Source organism: Danio aesculapii, chromosome 6 (genome assembly GCF_903798145.1).
Source record: "Danio aesculapii chromosome 6, fDanAes4.1, whole genome shotgun sequence".
Taxonomy (NCBI): domain Eukaryota; kingdom Metazoa; phylum Chordata; class Actinopteri; order Cypriniformes; family Danionidae; genus Danio; species Danio aesculapii.
This window is the reverse complement of record NC_079440.1, coordinates 9992992-10016738: the sequence shown is the minus strand read 5'-3', so window position 1 is coordinate 10016738 and position 23747 is coordinate 9992992. Positions and strand designations below refer to the sequence as shown.

The 23747-nt window shown below is 37.8% G+C and overlaps 2 protein-coding genes across 5 annotated transcripts in view; both read left to right on the top strand.

Moving 5' to 3' along the window:
• The window catches only part of myh9a (myosin, heavy chain 9a, non-muscle), a 34883-nt gene extending 28931 nt beyond the window's left edge, over nt 1-5952 (top strand). Inside the window, exons 35-41 of the mRNA XM_056459468.1 lie at nt 97-225; nt 409-497; nt 622-745; nt 825-1033; nt 2246-2354; nt 3130-3302; nt 4941-5952. Coding sequence (XP_056315443.1) covers nt 97-225; nt 409-497; nt 622-745; nt 825-1033; nt 2246-2354; nt 3130-3302; nt 4941-5049 — 942 coding nt within the window. The 3' untranslated portion in view covers nt 5050-5952. The remainder of the gene's footprint in view (nt 1-96; nt 226-408; nt 498-621; nt 746-824; nt 1034-2245; nt 2355-3129; nt 3303-4940) is intronic.
• A 790-nt stretch (nt 5953-6742) lies between these two features.
• slc25a38b (solute carrier family 25 member 38b) lies at nt 6743-21863 on the top strand. Of its 4 annotated transcripts, none has more exons than XM_056459465.1 (10): nt 6743-6906; nt 7267-7350; nt 7488-7588; nt 8566-8643; nt 11106-11230; nt 13921-14005; nt 17509-17688; nt 17777-17945; nt 18024-18190; nt 19460-21863. In XM_056459465.1, the coding sequence occupies exons 4-10, from the start codon at nt 8593-8595 to the stop codon at nt 19580-19582; spliced, it is 900 nt and encodes a 299-aa protein (XP_056315440.1). In that variant the 5' UTR covers nt 6743-6906; nt 7267-7350; nt 7488-7588; nt 8566-8592; the 3' UTR covers nt 19583-21863. The 4 variants fall into 4 exon arrangements, with proteins under 4 accessions (XP_056315440.1, XP_056315439.1, XP_056315441.1 ...); XM_056459464.1 differs by having other exon boundaries at nt 6743-6910; XM_056459466.1 differs by having other exon boundaries at nt 6743-6910; nt 7245-7350.
• Nucleotides 21864-23747: the final 1884 nt, after the last annotated feature.

The following is a 23747-nucleotide window of genomic DNA, read 5'->3' as shown; positions in this document are numbered from 1 at the left end:
ATGTGAGACATTGAAAAATTGACCCTTTTGAATAATAGGCGGGTTAAGCGTCTGTTACACACAGATCTAACATTGCAATTCCCTCTTGTGTTTCAGGCTCAGATGAAAGAACAGATGAGAGAGTTTGAGGATCTTCGTCTGTCCAGAGACGAGTCTCTCAACCAGGCCAAAGAAAACGAGCGCAAGATCAAGAGCATGGAAGCCGAGATCATGCAGCTACACGAGGTTTGTCTTGCATGTTTTAGGATGAAATTCCGGGAGTTTTGCGGGAGACTGAACAAAATGGGAGATGGGTCTGAAATAAGGGAGACTCCTGGGAAGAACGGGAGTGTTGGCAGGTATGGTTTAAGGGGAGTTTTTCAGGAAAAATCAGCCATGTGTAAAATGTTTCCTTTTCTATCTCTGTAGGATCTGGCTGCTGCTGACAGAGCAAAAAGACAAATCCAGCAAGAGCGAGATGAGTTACAGGATGAGATCAATAGCCAGAATGCCAAGAAGTGAGTTTACCTGCTGTTATTGTGATGAATTGTCTGGTAGGGTGTCCTGCATCACAGTCCTACAAAATCAAAGTGCGTCTTACCCTGTTGACTACTATAATGTTGTTGTTTTTTCCTCTGTAAGCTCACTGAGCAGCGACGAGAGGAGGAGACTGGAGGCACGTATTGCTCAGCTTGAGGAGGAACTCGAGGAAGAACATCTCAGTGTGGAGCTGGTCAATGATCGACTGAAGAAAGCCTCACTCCAGGTACGTTAGTAAAGTACTTCAGATGTGTTATGCTTATCATGATGCTCCTGTGCTAATGCAGTTTTTCATTGACCGTCAGGCTGAGCAGGTGACCGTGGAGCTGACTGCAGAGCGTAGTAATAGTCAGCGCCTGGAGGGTCTGCGCTCTCAGCTGGACCGCCAGAACAAGGACATGAAGCAGAAACTACAGGAGCTGGAAGGAGCTGTGAAGAGCAAGTACAAGTCCACCATTACTGCGCTGGAGACCAAGATTCAGCAGCTCGAAGAACAGATGGATAGTGAGATGAAGTGAGTTCTGGTTAAGAGGAGTTTTGTAGGTTATTGGCAGGAAATTGCAAACCTGGTCATTAGGGCTGTGCAATATTCCAGAATTGTCTGGTAGCACGCCAACTAGATTACTGGTATAGTTATGGGTATAATGAGATCGTTAAATTCCTTCATTTATTTTTTTTAATGTTGTTTCCTGTTTGTTTTTTGTCCCTGCTGTGCATGTCGGTGCCTTTTTTTTCCAAAATTCTTCAGAATATCATAATTATCTAGAATGTTTCTTTGTTTAAGGGAAGAAAGAAGCCTTCAATTCAAGTTTATTTATATAGCGCTTTTTCACAATAATGGTTTTAAAGTTTTACACTTATTTAATATTTAATATTATTTAATGTTGCTGTAATTCATCTTTAGTTGTACATATCCACTGCACATATACATTGTTCATATCCATCTGCATACTTCTGATTAATAATAGCAACCTGTGCATGTATTCATCTATTGTAAATCTGTTCATAGTTAAACCTTTATATAATGTTCATAGTGCATCCATCTGTGAAATCACACATCGTTTTATCTAGAATTGCACTTCATAACATATCCATCCTGCACTTCCTGCTATTGCACTCCTGATTAGATCTAAACTGCATTTCGTTGCCTGGTACTTGTACGCGTGTAATGACAAAGTTGAATCTAATCTAATCATTAGCTTTGCACATTATTGCATTACACTAAAAATTTGAAAGTTTAAGTTTTGTTACCATCTCTTTAAGTTACTAAAATCTTTAACTAGTAACGAATTACTAATAGCTTTAAACAGTTTTTATTTAATTATATATATATATATATACATAATATATATTAACCTGCAGTTATATAGGTGATGTCTGTGCACATGTTCAATGAAGTGTATAAAGTAAATGAGGATGGAGTTTTCATTTTTGGGTGAACTTTCTTAACATGATTGCTTGGTTTTTTTTTTTTTTTTTTTTTTGTTTTTTTTTTATCATTCAAGTTACTTTTGTATTAAATCACTCCTATCGTGTGCCATTGCTGTATGTCTATCCATGAGTGGGAACATGTGATATTTTGATATTGCATAGCCCTAAAGCTGTAAAATATGTGAATTGTCTTTATAGGCTTTGCGTCTTTATAGCCCCTCCCCCCCACCCCCCAAAACCTTTTAGTTATCAGGTTGACCTTTCATTTACTCTGTCTCTGTGCTGAACTCCTCAGGGAGAGACAGCAGTCCACTAAACAGGCGCGGCGTGTAGAGAAGAAACTCAAAGAAGTGTTACTGCAGGTGGAGGATGAGAGGCGCAATGCTGACCAATTCAAAAATGAGGTGAGCAATGATTTATAATGCAATAAACTGGTTCAATGATCTTTATAGGATATATTGGCTTGGTCATTTTTCAGATTTTCTTGATTTTGAATGTAATATTTTGCCCAATATTTATTTATTTTCTTTTTTAAATGCATGTTGACCAAATGCCAAAGTTGATTTAGAAAATACAAAAAAAAACCTTTTTGATGATGGAAAAAATACTTGAATGTAACTGTACTAATGTTTAGCACATGCTGTATTTTATGGGGAGAACGTGTAGTTAAATATTTAAGCACTTGTCATTTTATTGTATTTTTACAATATTTGCCTTCATTGCATCCATCCTTATGCAAATATATTTTAGCATGTGTGGTGCACTTGAAATAGAAAATACTTTAACCTAGTTAAAGTGGAAATAATAAATGCACACTTAAACACATGACAGATGGAGTGGGTTCAGTCAGTGTTTAATCAAGAAAAAATTACATGAACACAATGTCTGCAACTTCTGGGGAGGAAAAGACAATTGTTGTAGCCTAAATGTTTGTATTGAATTAAAATATTACTTTCTAAAGCTACCTTCTATCAAGGAGTTCTTATTCATGGTTTAATTGGGAGAAAAAAATACAGAATTAAAATCACAAAATTAAAGGCCTGCCTTTGTCTTTATTCCTAGTAATTTTATTTAAATCTATTCATGCATTTTTAAGAGGTCTGCGAATTTGTTGGATTCATGTTATTGATAACCCTTTACCTGGAGTTCCTTTCCTAATGAACTAATGCTCTTGGTCAGACTGAGAAGGCGAACACTCGTCTGAAGCAGCTGAAAAGGCAGCTGGAGGAGACTGAGGAGGAAGCGGCTCGAGCAAACGCCTCCCGCAGGAAACTGCAGAGAGAGCTGGACGACGCCACTGAGTCTGCTAATGCCATGAACCGGGAGGTCAGCACCCTCAAGAACAAACTCAGGTACTGTGACACTCGGATGATCATCATCCTTCAGGAAATATCACTTGAAAATCTGCAATTATTAGCAACAAATCAGTCAAATGTTTTGTATCTTCTGGAAACAAATGTTTTTGTGTTGTATTCAGTCTATACATGCCGAATTAGTCACTTTATTCTGATTTATTTATATTTATTGAAGATGCAAATCCAATGTGTTACCACCATCAAGCCTTTCACCATAACATGTTTTATTCAAATATGAAATTTTAAAGACTCCTAGAAACGATTTTTATACTCAGAGCATTTAGATGGATGTTTTTAAAAATGTGTATACTCTCACCGGCCACTTTATTAGGCACACGTGTCCAACTGCTTAACGCAAATTTCTTCTCCACCAATCACATGGCAGCAACTCAATGCATTTAGGCATGTAGACATGGTCAAGATGATCTGCTGCAGTTCAAACCGAGCATCAGAATGGGGAAGAAAGGTGATTTAAGTGACTTTGAACGTGGCATGGTTGTTGGTGCCAGACGGGCTGGTCTGAGTATTTCAGAAACTGCTGATCTACTGGGATTTTCTCACACAATCGTCTCTAGGGTTTACAGAGAATGGTCTGAAAAAGAGAAAATATCCAGGGAGCATCAGTTCTGTGGGTGTAAATGCCTTGTTGATGTCAGAGGAGCACAGCCAGACTGGTTCCAGCTGAAAGCAAATAGTAACGAATAACCACTTGTTACAACCGAGGTATGTAGAAGAGCATCTCTGAATGCACAACACGTCCAACCTTCAGGTGGAGAAGACCACACCGGGTGCCACTCCTGTTAGCTAAGTACAGGAAACTGAGACTTCAATTGGCACAGGCTCACCAAAATTGGACAAGAAGTTTGGAGAAACGTTGCCTGATCTAATGAGTCTCGATTTCTGCTGCCACATTCAGATGGTAGGGTCAGAATTTGGCGTCAACAACATGAAAGCATGGATCCATCCTGCCTTGTATCAACGGTACAGGCTAGTGGTAGTGTAATGGTGTGGGGGATATTTTCTTGGCACACTTTGGGCCCATTAGTAATAATTGAGCATTGTGTCAACGCCACAGCCTACCTGAGTATTGTTGATGACCATGTCCATCCCTTTGAGACCACCACAGTGTGCGCCCATCTTCTGATGGTTACTTCCTGCAGGATAACACACCATGTCATAAAGCACAAATTATCTCAGACTTGAACATGATTTCTTGAACATGATATTGAGTTCACTGTACTCAAAAGGCCTCTACAGTCACCAGAGCTCAATTCAATAGAGCACCTTTGGGATGTGGTGAAACGGGAGATTCGCATGATGGATGTGCAGCCAACAAATCTGCTGCAACTGCGTGATGTCATGTCAATATAGACCGAAATCTCTGAGGAATATTTCCAGTACCTTGTTTAATCTGTGTCATGAAGGATTAAGGCAGTTCTGAAAGCAAAAGTGGGTCCAACCTGGTACTAGTAAGGCGTACCTAATAAAGTGGCCGGTGATTGTAAGTAGTCGTATTCTAGTTGTCGGCAGCAGGGGGTGCTCACGACCATCTTTTATTTCTCATCTGTCAGTCTTATTGCATAAATGTCCACACATCTAGTGTTTATATAGGTCTGTTGTGTTTGTGTTTTCCAGGCGTGGAGATTTCACTGTTAATGTGCGTCGAGCCGTTGGACGCCCTGGTGTGGAAAGTGATGATGAGAACGATCTGAAAAGTGAGGGGTCTGAGCCAACTCCTGAGTAGACTTCAGTGCCCTTGAGTATACCAGATGAGGACCTGCTATCAGCCATCTTGCTCATCTTATGCTTCAAAGGCAACTGTATAGTTAATGGGGTTTCCCCTGCAATGTTTTAAAGTCTAATATGAGCCAAACTATTAATTGGTTGGGAAATTTGTTCATCTTGCCACTTGCCAAGAATTATCTTTGCAATGATGCTGAAATGTTTCATTCGGCCTGTTCTGTCCTTACCCTGTTGACAGCTGCCTTACAATGCATTCAATAAATATTGGCTATTTATATTTTACATGAGACAAAGTATTTATACATTTTCCAAATAAATTTTTATAATGGTATAATAATATAATGGACTTTCCTTTTTTGAAATATTACATAATCTAGGATTTGCAGAAATATCAACCATCAGCCAAAGAGAGATTTATCTTGCAGCCGTTTTGTTTCAAGAGCACTTCAGCACCAATAAGCCTTTTCCTGATAGTTTCACTGCACTTTTCCACCTGTTTTAAACGTGATTTTGGACCGTTTGCCTTAATTTCATTAAAGGTATTGTTAATGATTGGAGTTCTCACTCAGGACTTGTGTACTTCAAACTGTTTTTAATCCATTCATGATGTTTAGAAGTTCACACTTTAGGTGGTGGGTTGTAGTTTTTACATTTATACTCAAGTGTTATTGTTGGTTCTTTTCTATGTATTTACATACGCGCTGCTTTATCTCAATAGTATTTGCTGCATGATACGCAATTCTTCTGTATAACGCTTTACTTGGAGAGAAGAAATCATGATATGCCTATAAATTGTCAAACTTTGTGCATTGGTAGTGGAATTACTGTATTTGGAACAATTAAAAAATGTATCCGTCTCACTTTACATGTTCCATTGCATCTGAATAAAGCTTTGTCTTTTGTACCCAGTAGATTCATTCATTCATTTTCCTTCAGCTTAGTTCCTTTATTTATCAGTCAGTTGCCATAGTGGAATGACCCGCCAACCCATCCAGCATACGTTTTACACAGTAGATGCCCTTTCAGCTGCAACCCAATACTGGGAAGCATCCACACACTCGTACGTCCAATTTGGCTTATTCAATTGAGCTATAGCGCATGTCTTTGGACTGTGGAGGAAATCAGAGGAATCTAAACACAGGGAGAACTTAAACTCCACACACAAAAGCCAACTGATCCAGCGGGGACTCAAATAATAGTGACCTTGCTGTGCTAACCATTGAGCCACCGTGTCACCCCTCGAGTTGTTTTACTTGATTATTTTTCTAGAAAACTGCAGTGTTTTACTAAAGACTAGCTGTTTAACTGGTTCATGCTCGTTTTCTTAATATATATTGTGATGAAATAGTATGTGTATAATATTTATATAACGTTGCCGACAATTAATGGCAAGTAACGTTAAAGAAGTCCAGTCTTTAATTATGTGTGCACATTTAGAATTTATATTTTGTCACAAATATATAGTAAAGATTTATTAAAAATAAGACCGTGTCATTTTTCAGGGTTGGAAACACATTTACCTCAGTATTCCAGTGGGGGGCATCGGGCCGCGCGCATCAAGTGTCTCTCCCCGGAGCACGTGTCACCGGCACCGCTGGAATAATCGAGCTCAAACCGGTTCTTGCCCGTTGGCTTGGAGACTACGCAAAAAGTAGACTGCAGTTACGCAAATTACGCAGCACTTTTCTGCGCAAGCGTAACTCCAAACTCGCAGCTCACGGTCTTCTCCGCAGAGCAATGTGATATTGAAACTGGTGTAACGTACACCTGCTTTTTACCGGTATTTTCCAGCGCCTTCAACATATTAACTGCTTGAAACGTCGAAACGCAGTTTCAGTCACCGGGAAACGGAACAGTTGTACGTAAGTTGATGTTTGTTGGTTATATTGGCCTCACGGTGACTGTTAGCCTTACCGGCTAAAACTGACAGAAATCAGCTGACGCGTGTTGCATCGCCTCATTTTTAAGTTTTCAGTGCGTTTCTTCACAGTTTTGTATTTGAGCAAAAAATCAGTATAAAATCAGTTAGTAGTATTTATAGTATATTAAAAACGCGGTGTGCTGGGCTATTGAAATTAGCATTAGCTTTTACTCAGATCAGCTGTAGTGTTTTCTTTTGACATTTTGAGATGCCGTGCTGCACATTTTTATACAAGGTTTAATTAAATCGCTGTTACTGTATTAAATGAGTCGCAGTTCTCCTTTGTACATTTGACAGCTGTGTGTGGAGTCACAGAAAGAGCCAGAATCATGATGAAGATCAGTCCTCATTCACTCTTTCTCTTCGGTCCTTAACAAACAGGTGATTCACATTTAACTGAAGTCTGTCCGACAGACTCTTGTTTTACAGCTTTAATACGCGACTAGTTTGTGTGGATAGTTTTGTGAGATATGTAATGATTTAATCAGGTTTGTATTAACTTCTTTTTCACGTATCAGACATCACAACGGCCATAGAGGAGGTTAAAAGGAGGGAGTTGAGCTCTTCCTCTGTGCAAACTTCATCATCATCCTCTGCATCTGCAATGGAAGTTGCCCTGGTGAGTCTGAGCTAATGCAGTTAATGAAGGTTGTTTCAACAGGCTTGTCAGGATAAGTGGTTAAATGTCATGCTTATTCTATTAAAATCGACACTGAGATTGATTGTAAAACATTAACATATGCTTGTATGTGCAACACTCTTTTGGGGAAAGAAACATGGCTATGTCAGTGTTGTTTGGGCTGAGGTACATATATATATATATTGCAGTTTAATTCATACACAAAAATGCTGATATGAAAATAGTACTCGTTTACAACCTACTAATTCAGAATTCACAGACTTGTTTATTTTAGTTTTTTTACATTGATGCATTCTTTTGTGCTTTTGCAAACAGTGTTGTTAAAGTGATCTACATTACAGATTTAGAAAAATGACTAAAACACTGCATCATGAATACATTTAGAAACCTGTTTCAAACGTTTACATTTTCAGCACATAAAAAGTCTTGCGTTTTAAGTCGAGAAAAATAAAGGTCGTCATTTTTGTTTCAATTTTTAGTTTTGATGATAAGTCTGAGACATTGTGCATGCATCCTATGGTCACTTTTCCCAGCACATAACCCATTTTTAACAACGGCACATATCATCTGAAAGTCTTTCTTTGTTGTGTAACCCTGCTCAACCTATACTGAAATATTAGGAAACACGCATCCAATGAATGACCCACATTTCCTCTGTCACATCCACACAAGCACACGCTCACGCACATATACATATGCCTTTGGCGACTGTATGAGTCACGCTGTGCTGAAAGCACTTGATCCGGTGGAGTGAGGAGAGTGAGACCACGGATGTGCGTTTAGGTGTAAAGCGGTGATAAGGAGTGTGAAAAAGCAGCGCTGAGATCGCCAAGCATGGAAGCTTGTGGATTAAGCTGCTGAATCTCCTACTGGGGGTGGTGGGGGGAGAGGAGAGATATCTGGGCATTGTGTTTGAGATGGGAGAAATGGGGGCTTACACTGTCATGTGCTGTTAGCGGCAGCAGAAATAGTGAGAAAGAGAGATGCAAGAGAAAAAGGACCATCAGCCCAAATCTGCCAGCAGCCTGGGAAAGGTAGGGCAGATTAGTCAGTGGCTTACTGTATGTTTCCTCTTGTATGTGTGTGTGTGTTTATGTGATTTGTGTGTCTGCCCATCACTTGTCTTGCTGTTTTCATGCTTCTAAATGAATCTCTGTGCTCTAAGGAGCCTTTCGGCAGTGTTGGATTCTTGATGTGCATGTCAGCGAGTGTGTGACGGTGCTGACAGTGTCAGTGTGTGCTTTTGCTATTATGGTCAATCTGTGTTGAAGTACTTGTGTTTGAGTGGTTATTCACACTTAATGTATTGTTATTCATTTGCATATATCCACACATGCAAATGACTGTGTGTTGTAAGGTTTGGTGTTCATACAGAGCGCCAAATGTGGGATGGATATTCAGTGTGGGACAATATGGAATATCCTTTTTTCTAGGGTGTCAGTGTTGGTCACTGTGGTATTTGTTTACAGTGTTTCTGCAGTTGATGGTGACCGTTGTGTTGGAAATTGAAAGCAGTTGTGTGGCCGAGCCTGTTAAAGGGGGCATAATGTGAAAAACAGGATTTTTCTTTGTTCTGAAAAGTGAAAAGTTTCGTTCAAAACGGCAAAGTGCCCTATTTAGTCCAACCAGAGCATTACTGAAAGCATCATCCATCTATGAAAGTGGACATGGCTAATGTGTTTGTTATATACGTTTTGGTTTATTTTTACACTTTATTTATTTAGAATGGTTATTTCTTTTTTTTTTATGACTAGATGGCTTAATTCTATGTTTTTCATATTATTCTAGTAATAGAGCTACATTCATTTGAATATGTACTTAGTCCTCAACTGTAAAATGCTTTATTTTGTTAATTTAAATTATAGACTGTTAGTTACTTGTTTGGATCAATCTGAAACACTGTTCTGTACACTAAAGAAATGCTGGGTTGTCATAACCCTATTTTGGATCAAATACGAACAAACCCAACCACTGGGTTAAAAAGTGTCGTTTAAATTTAAAGGGGTGGTCCACGGTGTATTTTTAAGGCTTGGTTGTGTTTATAAGATGCAAAACAATGTGTGCTCATGCTTTATTTGTAAAAAATCACGTTATTTTTTCATATATCTTACTTTGATTATATACAGCTACTCTGCTAACATGTAAACGTCATATTTCCTAGTTCCTCCGAAAGGCCCGTCCTTGAGGCTCTGATTGGTCAGCTAACATAATGTGCTGTGATTCGCGGATCAGCTCTACGTCACGCTTTTGTGCTGTGTAAACTCGGTCAGTCAGAGTAGCTGTTAGATGAGACAAAAAATGAAGAGCTCACAGATGAATCTCACGCCTGCTCTCTAAGATAAAATCTGAGTTTTTTTTCTCATATATTCGGATTAACCATGTGTAAGTAATATAAAACGTTCACATATCTTTTGCGAGTTGGTTATTTGAGATGTAGAAATCACGGAAAGTGACCGCATAGAGAGACACTGAAAGCGCTGCTGAAGAATGTAGGCGTTTACAGCAGTTTGACTGATAAATATGAGTTTGTAGCTAAATTGTTAGCAGTGCCAAGCAGTATTTCCTGTTGTTTACATCCTCGCTACAACATACCTTTAATACTAGAAAATTTGCACGTAATAGATCAATTTTAACAAATTTTTTTACTTCCAGTTTGTGGCTTACAATCCACACCTTCGTCGGTTGGAGGAGTTTTTAGCCGAATCCAGCACTGAACTGAGAGAGATTCTGGAAGCTGTCCTTTGTCAAATGCTAGATATATATTTTCCAGAGTTCTCTGTAACATAATTATAATTAAACTGTAAGCACTTCTCTCTGTGACGTCTCCTTTGGAAGCCAAAATACAGAATACAGAAATAGCAGCGTTTGGACGCCATTTTAGCTTTCTCTGTTACATTACAGCACTACAGCGCCTCTGGCCATGCCCCTTTGTTGTGCAGAGTGTATGTGCATGGTGAAGGCGCTTAACCTGAAGCGCTTGCAATCTCACTAGCCCGGATGTATTTTTTTTGTAGTCTCCAAACTTCGTTCGCCGTAGGCTTTGCTAAGCTAACTCTGTAAAAAGCCAATGTCTTTCATTGAACTTTGAGAACTAAAGTTCAAAATATGATATTGTAGTGGATCAAAATTTGTACAAAATATCTCAGCCATATTGTTTAGAAGTCACGTCGTCTCTATACTTGCAGTGGCAAAAACAGATGGTTTGGTTCAATGGCTCAGAGAGTGAGTGTGAAAATCTTTAACCTATTTTGGTGCTAGAAATATAAGTGGACTTATAATTGGTACATCTGTTTTTAATATGACCCCTTTAAAGTGCTGTTTGCACTGTAGTTTCATCATCTTCTTATTCGTCTCACAGTAATTTGTCTTCTCCATTGTCACTCCATATTTTGTCACTTCCATATCTTTCCATTCATACTATTTGCTCCTGTTAATCTTTGCCTTCTCCATCAATCCATGTTTTCTCAGTTTCTGTCTTCTCGGTTTGTTCTCTCAGGCTCATCCTGCCCTGAAGGCCTTCATGTGCGGCTCTCTCAGCGGCACCTGCTCCACTCTGCTCTTCCAGCCGCTGGATCTGGTGAAGACCAGACTACAGACCCTGCAGAATAACATGCACCCAGGGTGAGACGCCACCAACAGACATGCCTGCTGTGGCCCTGTCTAGACAGAAGCCTGCAGATAAATTGTCTTGATCTGGTATTAGGTGTCATGACTTGCACAGCTAATGTTCTTGGTCAGACAAGAGCTATGATCATGGAAACCACTGTAGTCCTTTCAACAGAAGCATGTATTAGCTTCGTTATACTACAAAAAGTGAGTTTTGCACTAGAGAAACTTTTCATAGTTCCTAGAACCATTAGCTGAATGACTGGCCTTATGACATTTCACACAATAGGAACTAGGAATGATTTTAGTTGTACTACTAAAAGTATAGTATAGGCCCAGTTCTATGAGAACTAAACTCCCTCAGAACTAAACAACATCAGACACTGCATTCAGTTAAATCAACAAGAGGATGTCGAATGTTGTGATCGAAACTGTGTTTTCAATGTGTGGTGTTTTACACAATGGAAAAAGCAAAAAAGAACAACAAAATCACTTATAACAACAACAACTCCCATTATTATATGTCATTAAGGAAAAAATACAGAACACAGCATACCAAGTTGACAGGTGAATGCAGCTAACATTAGCATTCTGAATATTCAACACCTTAAAATACTGTCTTAGTGTTTTATGGCATGTATTATAGTCATTAAACATTAGCATCACTAAAGTTCCTATTTATTCCTATCCATTATTAGCCTCTTCTCTGAATTAGGCATCAGTTAAGTTCCTAAAATTGGGCTCTACAGCTAAAATTGTATCCAAAAAAGCAGGTATTTCAACTTTTAGCTTTAACTCTGTTTTCACAACACAACGAAAACAAGCTCCAGTCATGCAATCCACAAATAGTTTATTTTGCTGAATATCATGCTTGATGCTGCTATCGTTAGTTCTAGTGATCAAAAATGGTCCAGGGGGAAGTTTAGTTCTTCGTGCATCGATTTGGTCACTAGTTTTTATAAATTCCTGGGGTCCATTCTTCATACCTCGCTTAAATGATCTAAGATGATTTGACAGATCCTGAATCTTTTAATCTTGATAACTGATCTCTGGCTTATTTGGTTCTTCAAACAAGTTTGTGAATCAGATTTAAATGTCTGGATGGACTGATCTGAGACCGTTGCGTGTGTTGTGAGGGACAGCTCTATCGATCCTTGAAATCATGATGCAACGATTGGCTGACGGCACAGCAGCGTAATGACATCTTCTGGTTAATATTCAATTATCCATGTAAGCAAAATTACATAAAATTCGTAGTAAACGGTTTGTTAAATATGATGCGCAATAACTTGTGGGCTGCAGGCTTTACACTTTTCTGTCAAGAGTGTTTAGCAAGTTTACTTTGGAAATTTTTTTTTATTAAAGGCCTATTCAAGTTTTTTAATCGGCGTAAGGAATAACTGTATAAGTAATCTTGCATCAAAAAAGCATTTTAATATTGGTAAAGGTGTCTGCAACTTTTGCGAAGCATCATATCACTGTCATATTAGCTGTCAAAACAATGACTGCATACATTATTATTCCTTAAAAAAAAAAAACTGTCAAATATTGTGTATTTCTATTATCACACTAGTTGTACTAAAGCTAAATTGTACCTTAAAATAGTATGCGTTTGTAGCTAAAAAGTCCATATTAATAAATGTTCTTATTGACCCTCTTGGGTAGAACCACCTTTGTGGGACTTTGTAGGCCCTGCTTTTATTTGTGCAGATTGCATAGGTTTTATTTGTATTTTTAAACTTGTATATCATTTTTTTTTTAAAACTATTTACCATTTTCCCAAGTGTATATAACTACTACTGTAAGAAAATATCAGCATTCGATATACTGTCAGTATTACCTTTACTTGAAATGACCCAATTTAATCCCGTTTATATGAAATGAGCCTGCTCCCAAGCAGGTTTGAGCTATCAGAACTGTTGCTATGGCAACAGCTCTCAGATGATTTTTGACAAACGAATGGATCGTGTCAAATCGTCAATAATTAAATCCAGCTAATTGAGGAATCTGCATACGAAGAACGGACCCCAGGTGCGAAAGCTTGTAATTACTGGTGTGTTTTTTTGCCAAGGCATTCTGAAAGTTGGCCATTTGAGTAAAAGTTACCGGGATGCTTGATTAAGATTACAAAACTTACAAATAAATAAAAAATACCTTCACAACAACTTAGAAACAGCATAGTAATGCACTAAAAACTACCGGCACATCTTCAGCTATCTAGAAGCCAACAGCAGAATCACAGCAATCTGTAGTGACACAATAAAAGCTAATTAGCAAATCAGAACCCAAGCATCATCACAGTGAGTTTTACATATAGACACACCACTGACATTCCACCTTTTTTCACTCGTTTTGTACTGTGTTTTGCTAGCCTCCTGGTTGTTGTGGTGACTGAGCGTTTATTTCTCTTTTTTTTTTTTTTTTTTTTTTTTTTTTGGCAGAACACTTGTGAGTGTCATTGGATGTGCCTGTGTTTATATAACCATGCCCTCTCTGTATGCTGTGTGGGAGTGTCGTCCTCTATTATTAAATTGTCTGCCTCTCTCAGCTTTGCAGAGAATAACGTTATACCCCCATGTCAAATCATGTGCACTCATATGCTCAGCTTGCCATCGAAATTCAAAGGTTTTTGGCTTCACGTGTCTTTCTTTGCCTCTCTGCCCGTGTTTGCCATGACTGTTTCTATTTCTGTCTTTGTCTCCCAGTGCTCCGAAAGTGGGGATGATTACAGTCCTTTTCAACGTGATCCGTACAGAAAAGCTGCTTGGTCTGTGGAAGGGGGTTTCACCAGTGAGTCTCAGTGTTTGATATCAGGACAGCACTAGTGATGTGATCTTAGATATGGAGTATGCATTTAATTTCAACCTTTGTTTAGTAGATTACATATAATGTGGCAGTGGTGCTTTGGGTTTGTTTTCTAATAAAAAAGTAGCAAAACACACAGCACTATTATTTTTACCACATTAAACCCCATTTTGCCTTTTAAAGCCGTCTAAGGCTCCGTTTACACTAATACGTTTTAGTTTTATTAACGCATAACTTTTGCTTCGGTTACGCCTTCCGTCCGCACTATCAAGACCTGAAAATAGTGTTTTAAAAATGCAAAAGAGGCCATTTTTGTTTTAAAACCAGGGTTTCTGTGGAATCTAAATGTCTTAAATCTCAAAATCCAAATTTTAGGCCTTAAGTCCTAAATTTACTGAAATATTGTGTTGTAGGTCTTAAATGTTTAAGTCTTAATTTTCCTTTGTTCGTGTATTGCTACTCAGTCTGGCCAAAACCCATACAATCACCTATAAAACTTTAAACTTTTTATTTAAAATGTAATTTTTAACTGTATTTACCATAATGTTTTAATTATTTTCCGTATAATAACATTTGTTTAAAAGTTCTCTGTATTTACTGCTGAGGACACCGACCTAGACAGCTTGTTGTGCATAGATTTAGTTTATAATAGTTTTAAAACCTTTTAAAACATTTGTTCTTTATTTTTTATTTTTTTAGTTTATGTTGAAAAAAAAGTGTATGGATGCAAGTAGAGCTTGCTTGATTTTACACAATATTTAAAATATTTTGCTAAGAAATTAAATCAAAAAATGTTTTATTATTATTAATATTATTATTAATTTATAATTAATGTCATTTGAAAAATTCCGTAGCCTTTAGCCCTTTATGAGCCTAAAATTAAATTCATAATGGTCTTAAAAAGTTTTAAATTGAACTCTGACATCTGCAGAAATCCTGTAAAACGCTGCTGCTATCTGATTGGGGCTTTTTCTCAGTGTCAAGTACACAAAGTTCAGTCTTGCGCTCTTTCCTTGTAAACTTTACTTTATAACCTCATTCACATCACCCTGGCTATGTTGTTTCACAATCTTAACAATAAAATGAAAACATGATATAAGGAACTGCCTATTTTCATTTAACTATTTAACAGACACCAAAATGTTGAGGCGTCGTGTAGCTACATATTTATATGAGCGTCATCTTCACTGTATGCGTATTTAAACAAACAGAGTCTATAACATAACTGCCTTCTTTCATTTTCATTGAAAAATATGAAACATACTCTGTCTCTTTTGCTGAATATCAGTTTTAATGGCCATTATATAAATATTACGTAAAATAAGTTTATACAATATAGGAAAAAAGGCAAGCAATCAGTCAAATATGCAGAATCTGTGTACGTGGTTACATGAATTAATATATTAACTTATCTTCGCGCTCAGCCAAAACACGCTATCTGAGAACAAGTAATATTCGAAAGGCTAAAGGATCGTTAGATATAGACAACAAGATGTATAAAATATCACGTTTAACAACTATAGTGAGATGAGATCCAGCGGTAGATCCTTGATGAACTGTCCGACGTGCACTGCTCTCACCTGGGTAGGTGTGCTCAAAGCACCCGCTGACTGCCTGGAGCTCAGATGTGCATATACACTGCAGCGCATTCCAGAGTGTGTGTGTGTGGTCACGTGATGTGCATTTTCAGCAGTGTAGCGTGGACGGAGAGCTTTTCAGAAATGATAGATGAAACTCCAGTGTGGTTTTCATTCTAAAATGCCATTTTCATTCTAAATTTAAATCACATCAGTGTAAACGGGGCCTTAACTAGTTGTTTCACGAGGAAAAAACAGTACTACATTTCAAAAATTTGGTCCATATTGACAGTACAGTATCATGCAGTGAGTATATTTCTCATTACAACATCTAAGAAATGAATCTACCACATCCCAAAAGTGCTCTATTAAAACTCCCAAGATCTGTTCACTGATGAGTTCACTGAGCTTACTGCCATGTTCATGCCATTGCCAACTCATCTGGGGTTTTACGTCATCCGTCTGTGACACATTCAATGACCTGCATTCTGAAGTAATACCTCACAGCAAACATAAACAATCTGTAGCAATAATTTAGCTCACAGCATGCCTTAATAATAAAACCAGAAAAAAGCTGTTTTGACAGTTCCCCACGGTGGTTTGAAGTTGTCGCACATTGCATCATCAGATTTGGTGCTCCTGTTGATTCTTGGGTTAATGCTTATCGTAGCTGCAGTCACTCTGCAGGAAAGTGACACTGCTAAAAATCTGAGGGGAAAAATAAATCATTAAGCAGCTGTCGGTGAACATGTCAAACCAACAATCAAAGACCACAGATTCTAGCCTAGTTATTACAGGAATCTTTCAGGACTTCCCAAATGTCTCAGATTATCAAATTGTGACTTAAATCGCAGTTGTGAGCAAGGCATAATATGTGCCAAAAATATCTCACTTTTATTTTTGCTGTAGGATGGAGTAGTTACGCATCCAACTTTCACTTCCATGTCCATCAGAAATTGACTCCTCGGACTAGACAACCTTTTGCACTAGGGTTGGATGGGTTGGAGCTTAAGTTTCTTGTTCTCAGATTACAGGAGTGTCATCTAGAGTGATCTTTTTCTGCTCCAGCTGTATCTCATCTTCATCAAATTGATGCATGTTAAGCATTCAGAGATGCTGGTTTTCACACCTAGGTTGTAAGTTGTGTTTTTTTGAGACACTGTTGCCTTTCTGTTGACTTAAACAGACACACTATATAAGATTTTGTATGTATTATTTAGTATGTAAAATGTATTTAGTATGATAAAATAGAGCTGCTGCTTCCCCACGTGATCATGACTGGATGAATCAGTCGACTGTGGCATTATAAAAACCAAATGTATATGAAAAGGCGGAAACACCAAAAGTATCAAATTTATTTACATAAAAAAAGCTCACAGCATGTGACGTTTCAAGCATCCCATAGGATATAACAAAGACAACAACTCCCATGATTCCATACTCGGTCACACCATTTTTGTTTGAATAAGCACTCTCTAGTGGTGAGAATTATAAATTCTGCCTTTAAACCAGTCTTGCCATTCTCCTCTGACCTTTTGGCATTAACAAGCCATTTTTGCATACAGAACTTGTGCTTGCTGGAGATATATATATATATATATATTATTTTTTTTATTATTATTTTATTATTATTTTTTTTTACCATTATCTGTAAACCCATGACATATTTGGGCAAAATAATTCATTAAAACCACCTGTTAAACACCAACAACCGTGCCATGTTCAAAGGCACTAAAATTACCATTCGTGTTAACTGCAACAACACGTCTTGATCTCTCCATGTCTAACTGCATTGAGTTGGTGCTGTGATTGGTCTATTTAGATGTGTTAACAAACAGGTGTGCCTAATAAAGTGGCCATTTAGTATATATTCAAATTGGTTAATATTCTCCCTGTTTTTCTGTCCTGCAGTCATTCATGCGCTGTATCCCGGGTGTAGGAATCTACTTCAGCACATTTTACTCACTGAAGCAGCATTATTTCCAGGAAGGATCTCCGAGTGCTGGGGAGGCGGTTTTGCTTGGGGCAGGGGCTCGTTGTGTGGCAGGTGTAGCCATGCTACCTTTCACAGTCATTAAGACTCGTTTTGAGGTGAGGAGCCCTACCGAGAAGCTGCATGTACATCTAAAATGCATGTTTATATCTCTGCGTTTATTCCCTCTTGCTTGTTTTATTTCAGAGCGGGAGGTACAATTACATAAGTGTAGCTGGAGCTCTCAAAAGTGTGTGTCAGAATGAGGGTCCCAAGGCTCTTTACTCCGGGCTTACAGCGACTCTGCTCAGAGACGCCCCGTTCTCTGGCATCTACGTCATGTTTTATAGCCAGGCCAAGAAGGCTTTACCACAGGGTGAGCTTCTGATGGGTTATCAATGTGACGTAATCTGTTGATGTTTCATTGATTAATTATGTGTTCTCTCTTTCTCAGAAATCAGCTCGTCATCCATTGCCCCTCTGGTTAATTTTGGCTGCGGTGTGGTGGCTGGGATTTTGGCTTCTCTTGCCACTCAGCCAGCAGATGTGATCAAAACCCACATGCAAGTGAGCCCGGCGCTGTATCCCAAGACCAGCGACGCCATGCGCCATGTTTATGTTGTAAGCATTATGGAAGAAAACATATTTATCTCTAAAAACTTTTAAAATGTAAAAAAAAAAAAGAAACTTCTGGTCTGTTTATGGTCCATGTACGTGTTGATCACTTGTTTTCAATTTTTGAATGAAATACAGAAAGGAGGAAGGGAATGTTTTTGTTTTCTCATTTGCTCACAAAAAATGGACAAGATATTTTTTTCAGAAACTTCAATTTCACTCCTTTCTATTGAGTGAAATTCATTATCCACATGTAGACGGTGCAGAAATGCCCATCCATTTTCTTCTGATTGGTCAACCAAATCTGAGCTTGTGACATCGCTCTTTATGCACTTACCAAAGTAATAGTCCTCTATAGATCAGCACTCAGGCTTTTAATTTAATAATAGTTTTAATGACTGATTTCTTTTATCTTTGCCATGATGACAGTAAATAATATTTGACTAGATATTTTTCAAGATACTAGTATTCAGCTTATAGTGACATTTAAAAGCTTAACTAGGTTAATTAGGTTAACTAGACAGGTTAGGGTAGTTAGGCAAGTTATTGTATAACGATGGTTTGTTCTGTAGACTATCAAAAAAAAATAATACAGCTTAAAGGGGCTAATAATTTTGACCTTAAAAATTTCAATAAAAATGAAACGGTGCTTTTCTGCCAAATTCAACTTTTCTCACATAGAAATAATACTTATCAACTCTTTCTATTTGTTTTATCACATTTAGTTTTTTACACAAAATGTAAATGCGATAAAACCGAAATGAAAAAACAGCTTTAAGTTTTTGTTCTCTGTTTTAATTACACCCCACCCCCCTCCACTGATTGGTCAGCCAAACTTCAAACAGGGAGCATCCAAAACACCTGCTGTGCTTTACTGCAATTTGCTCCACCATTTTAGCTGAATTGGTCACATGGCTAAAAATATGTCATTTTTGAAAGCCTTGGTTTTCACAGTAGACACCGAAATGCAAAAATGGCGATTTCAAATTTGGAGAGTGTTTTCAAAAAGATGTGTTTTTGTTGCCTAAAATGACATCTCTGTGTGGACGGAAAGTCAAATCAGGGAGAATATTTTTTTTAACAAAAACATTAGTGTGGACAAGGCCTAAGCAACTTTATTTGTCCTGAAATGTATAAAAGAATAAGTGAGCAAACTAAATTTGATGAGCACAGTTTTCTTCCTAATTAAATTTTTAACCTCTCTCATATGAATGTTGCCTGCATTTCAAAGTCGCTTACATCATTATAACTCTTTTTCTCTCCGTATTATTGTAGAAGCATGGCCTGAGCGGGTTCTTCCGCGGGGCAGTTCCTCGTTCTCTGAGGAGAACCCTCATGGCTGCAATGGCCTGGACTGTGTACGAGCAGCTGATGGCACGCATGGGCCTGAAGTCCTAAAGACCCCGCTGCACTTCATGTGTGCATTCAGACTGTGCTTCAAGGGTGTTTCACACGATGGCGATCTGCCATCTGTGAAGGGTTGATAAAAACACTAGCAGCTACTGTTGGCTGAGCTACAGGTAGTGTGTCTGTGTCTGTGTATTCAAGTGCAGTGAGTGTTTACCCAGTGACACCTCTGACAGTGACATTCCCCAGTTCGCCCAATTGTGAGTTTGTCTGTGTTTTGAGACAGAGGAAACCAATGAAATGCTAAACCATGTGCCGTTGTCACAAAAAACACTTCTCTCATAAGATAAACATGCCCTCCTATGCAGCGTTTTTAAACCTTGTCATCCTTTTTTATTCGAGGATGAGGTTCAGCGGGCATTAGAAAACATTCTGACAATACTCCAGCACTCAGACAATCAAACCCAATTAGTCCAGGGCTGAAAACTGAGCTCACACCAACAAACACTGCTGTCAATGATGATTGCGCGTCTCGATGCGATGATTTGTGCTGTGCTACTGATCTCCTGTGCTGTAGGACTGGATGGACTTTTCAGTGTGTTGCAGTGCACTGGGTTTTATTTTCTTGAGTGCTTCTGGGCACAGACAAAGCCAGGATTTGTACATAATACATTGTAAGATTTTAGACCTGGAGAAACATTTAATATATATTTTAAAATAAGAGAAGTAGTGCTCTGCTTGGAATGGAAAGGATTTTTGCACATATCATGGAGAAGTGGCAGTACTAAATTAGCTGTTTGTACTTTTGGATCATACTGATTGACTTTTGTTGTATTGTGTAGTAATCAGCGTGCTAAGATGCCATCGTATCATCAGTGTAATGTTGCTTCTGCATGACCCGTCAGGGTGAATTTGAGGAAATCTGCTAAAAATGTGTCCAGATAGTTGTTTACTCTTAATAAATGCAGAACCAGTACAATAGATAAGGGAAATGAGGCCCATTTGAGATTATTTTCATCGTATTTCGGAACATTTTCTCCTTCAATGCTTCTCAACTCAATAAATTCAGGTCATTTTATATAATAATGTGATTATAATTTAATTAAGGAGATACTTATTGTTTACAACACTGAAATATTGATTGTTCTGCCCCTATTTATTCGGATTTTAAATCATTTTCAGTGTAACCTTTGAGAATAAACTTAAAAATAAAGAAAAAGCAGTATAATGAGAATTTAATGGAAATATTCTGGGTTAAATATTACCTGGGCACAGCTGATTTGAATGTTATCACTCGATTGAATGGGCATTATCAGCTGATAGATATAGACCAGTAGGGGCCTTCTGCGCCTACTAGTAGGCTCAGAAGGCTGTTATCATCCATCCACATGGTTAATCAGCTATAGATCACATACGGCTGAATTATACATAACGAGAATTATATATTTTGTTTATTAAATTTCCCATTTATTGTAGTTTATTAACGTTTACCCCTAACCCAACCATCAAAGTAATGTAAAAACGGATCTGGATCTGTAGTCTTCTCTATTAGTATAGCTGATTAACCATTTGGATGGATGGTAAAGCTTTCTGAGCCTACCAGTAGGCAGAGAAGGCCCCTACTGACCCATATCTATGAGCTGATAACCACTGATAACGCCCATTCTATTGAGTGATAATGTTCGAAGCAGGTGCTGGGCATGATTTCATGAAATTCACCCTTTTCTCATTCTCTTGGTGATAGTTGTTTGCATTTGCCACTTAAATACACTAGGTCTATGCTTTGCACACTGGCCAATGTTGATCCCAATAAGACTAAATGTTTTTATTTTTCTGCAGATACCATAATCATATTTCATCAAGTGTGTTTGACCATTTAAATTTAATAAGTTGATGTGCTCAACTTATTATAATAACCAAATTCAATTCCATTAATCATTTTAAAAAGTCTAGATTAAAATCGCATTGGCTTGTCCCACATTATATACTACAAAATCTATTTAAAACCCATATTAAGACTATAAAAGACTTGTGGAGCCAAATGATACATTAGTTTTATGTCAAGTTTTGAATCTACTGTCAAAGCACTTTAAATTCAGTGAAGTCGACTGAACCGGGCTTGTTTGGGTGTGTGTTGGTCAAATGTTGCTATATAAGCCATTGTGCTCTTGTGCTGTACTGTGGAGATGTTCTTTGCCTTCACACAATCAGTATTGTCTGTATTTCTTATGGCCATTTATTGTTGGTATTTTTCTGTATGTGAGAATATTTGCACATGCAAATGTCGTGCCTGTATGAATATGTCAATAAATCTGCCCCGTTTTCTACATAATTGTTGTCATACACAGCAAGTTTGGTCTACGATGAACCAACTCTTATTGAACTCAAGTCTACAACCGTAATGCAAAAGAAGAGACATGGCTAATTATGTGATTCAATGCTGCCAGCTGCTTCACATGACCAAATTAGCATATTATACTTTTTTTCCAATGGTAAGTAATACAGGCTGTGTTCAAATATTCTAAGTTGCTTGCCTACTGAATTTATGTGCTTAAGAATGCAGCCACTTGTTGCAGGATTAACATATTAGCATTTAGAAGGTATTGCCTCATATCCAATTAACCACTAGGGGAGCACTGTGATAAAACAGTGTAGGGAACCTTGGGTCACGTGTACTCTAATAGGCTCCAAATGTGGTTTTAAATATGACCAACTATTTTGGCAAGCTTTTTGTCTAATTCACGCTCTGTTTACCTGGCAGTCTGGCACAAATCCAATTTTCTAGTTGGAAAATAGTACCGGTAAAATCAATTTATGCTGGATGGCTAGTCTTAGCTGATTTAAGTAGCTGGTTTTTGCTGGTGTCCCAGCTTGGCATGACTGATCAAGCTGGTTTTATCTTGTATTTTCAGCTGGTTTCCTACCCTGATCTGCCAACGGAAGTGATCAAAACCTCTCTAAACCAAATAAAGAAGTTATAACTTGTCTTGTTTAGACGGAAATTCTGATTCATCAAATGTGTTGACCTAAATCCACTTCTTGGTTTTTTAACAATGGTTGTGTCACCAAAGTAGACGGCATTAAAGCGGTCTTTAAGATTACACCATTAAAAAAACAGTTTCACTTTTTTGTCCGATTGATATTTATGTCAGGTGTACTTATTTTTTTTTACTTTAATGAATTAGCAAAAGTCCATTTACAATACCAGGGCTAAAGTTTTCACTTACAGTGAATGACTGTTTGGGTGGGAATTTAATATTAACATAGATATGGGATAGGAGACGTATTATAGCATGGAACAAAAAAAAACTATGGTCAAAAGATCATCTTTCCCAATTTCTTATGAGTCAAACATGCATTTGAAGTTTTGTTCGAACCGGCATCTGTAAACCTTGTCTAATAAGTCCTTAATGTTCAATGGCCAATCGCTGGCATGTTTTTCAAAATACAAACATGGCCGCACATTAAAGTGGCACACTGGAAAAAAAAACAACATTTATTAAATTAAATAAAGCTGAGATCTTGAAAAATGCTAACATTAGCCTGAAAATCTACATACCACCCTGCAGATCACCATCTAAAAGCCACGCCTCCTGAACATCACACAACATCAGTAGACATTATAGGATATGCATCCTAAATCTGCCACTGCCATCCACCAGAGAGAAATCTTTATAGTAGCTATACAGTTTCTATACAATAATTACAATAGCAAACTTTAAAAAAGAACAATTGTTGAATTGAGTCGTATGTTGACATGCAGGAAGGTCAGCCTATCATAATGTTCGGACAGAACATTTTGATTGGACGAGCTTTCCTTGGTGCTACACCTTCTGTTGAATATTAAAATACATGTAGTAAATACAGTTTGGACCAGTTCATTTAATGATTGCTTTCAGGATGTGAAGAGACTTTCAACCGGCATAACAAAAATGGTTTCTGAAGAAAATCACCTATTGTAGCTTTAAAGGTCCAGTGAAATTTAAAAAAAATGTTTTTTTTAGATGTTAGTATCAGCTAACATGCTACAAAACAATAACAAAATGTACGTTTAGAACATATAAGACTGAAATAAACATCCAAAGCTTAAAGTTTGTCACTTCCGGCTAAATGGATCAACGTTTTATTGGCGTCACCTATCTTGACCAATCAAATGCTCTCTAGTATCTGACATGCCCCGCCCCCTTCAAGACGCTTCTGATTAGCTTTTCATTTT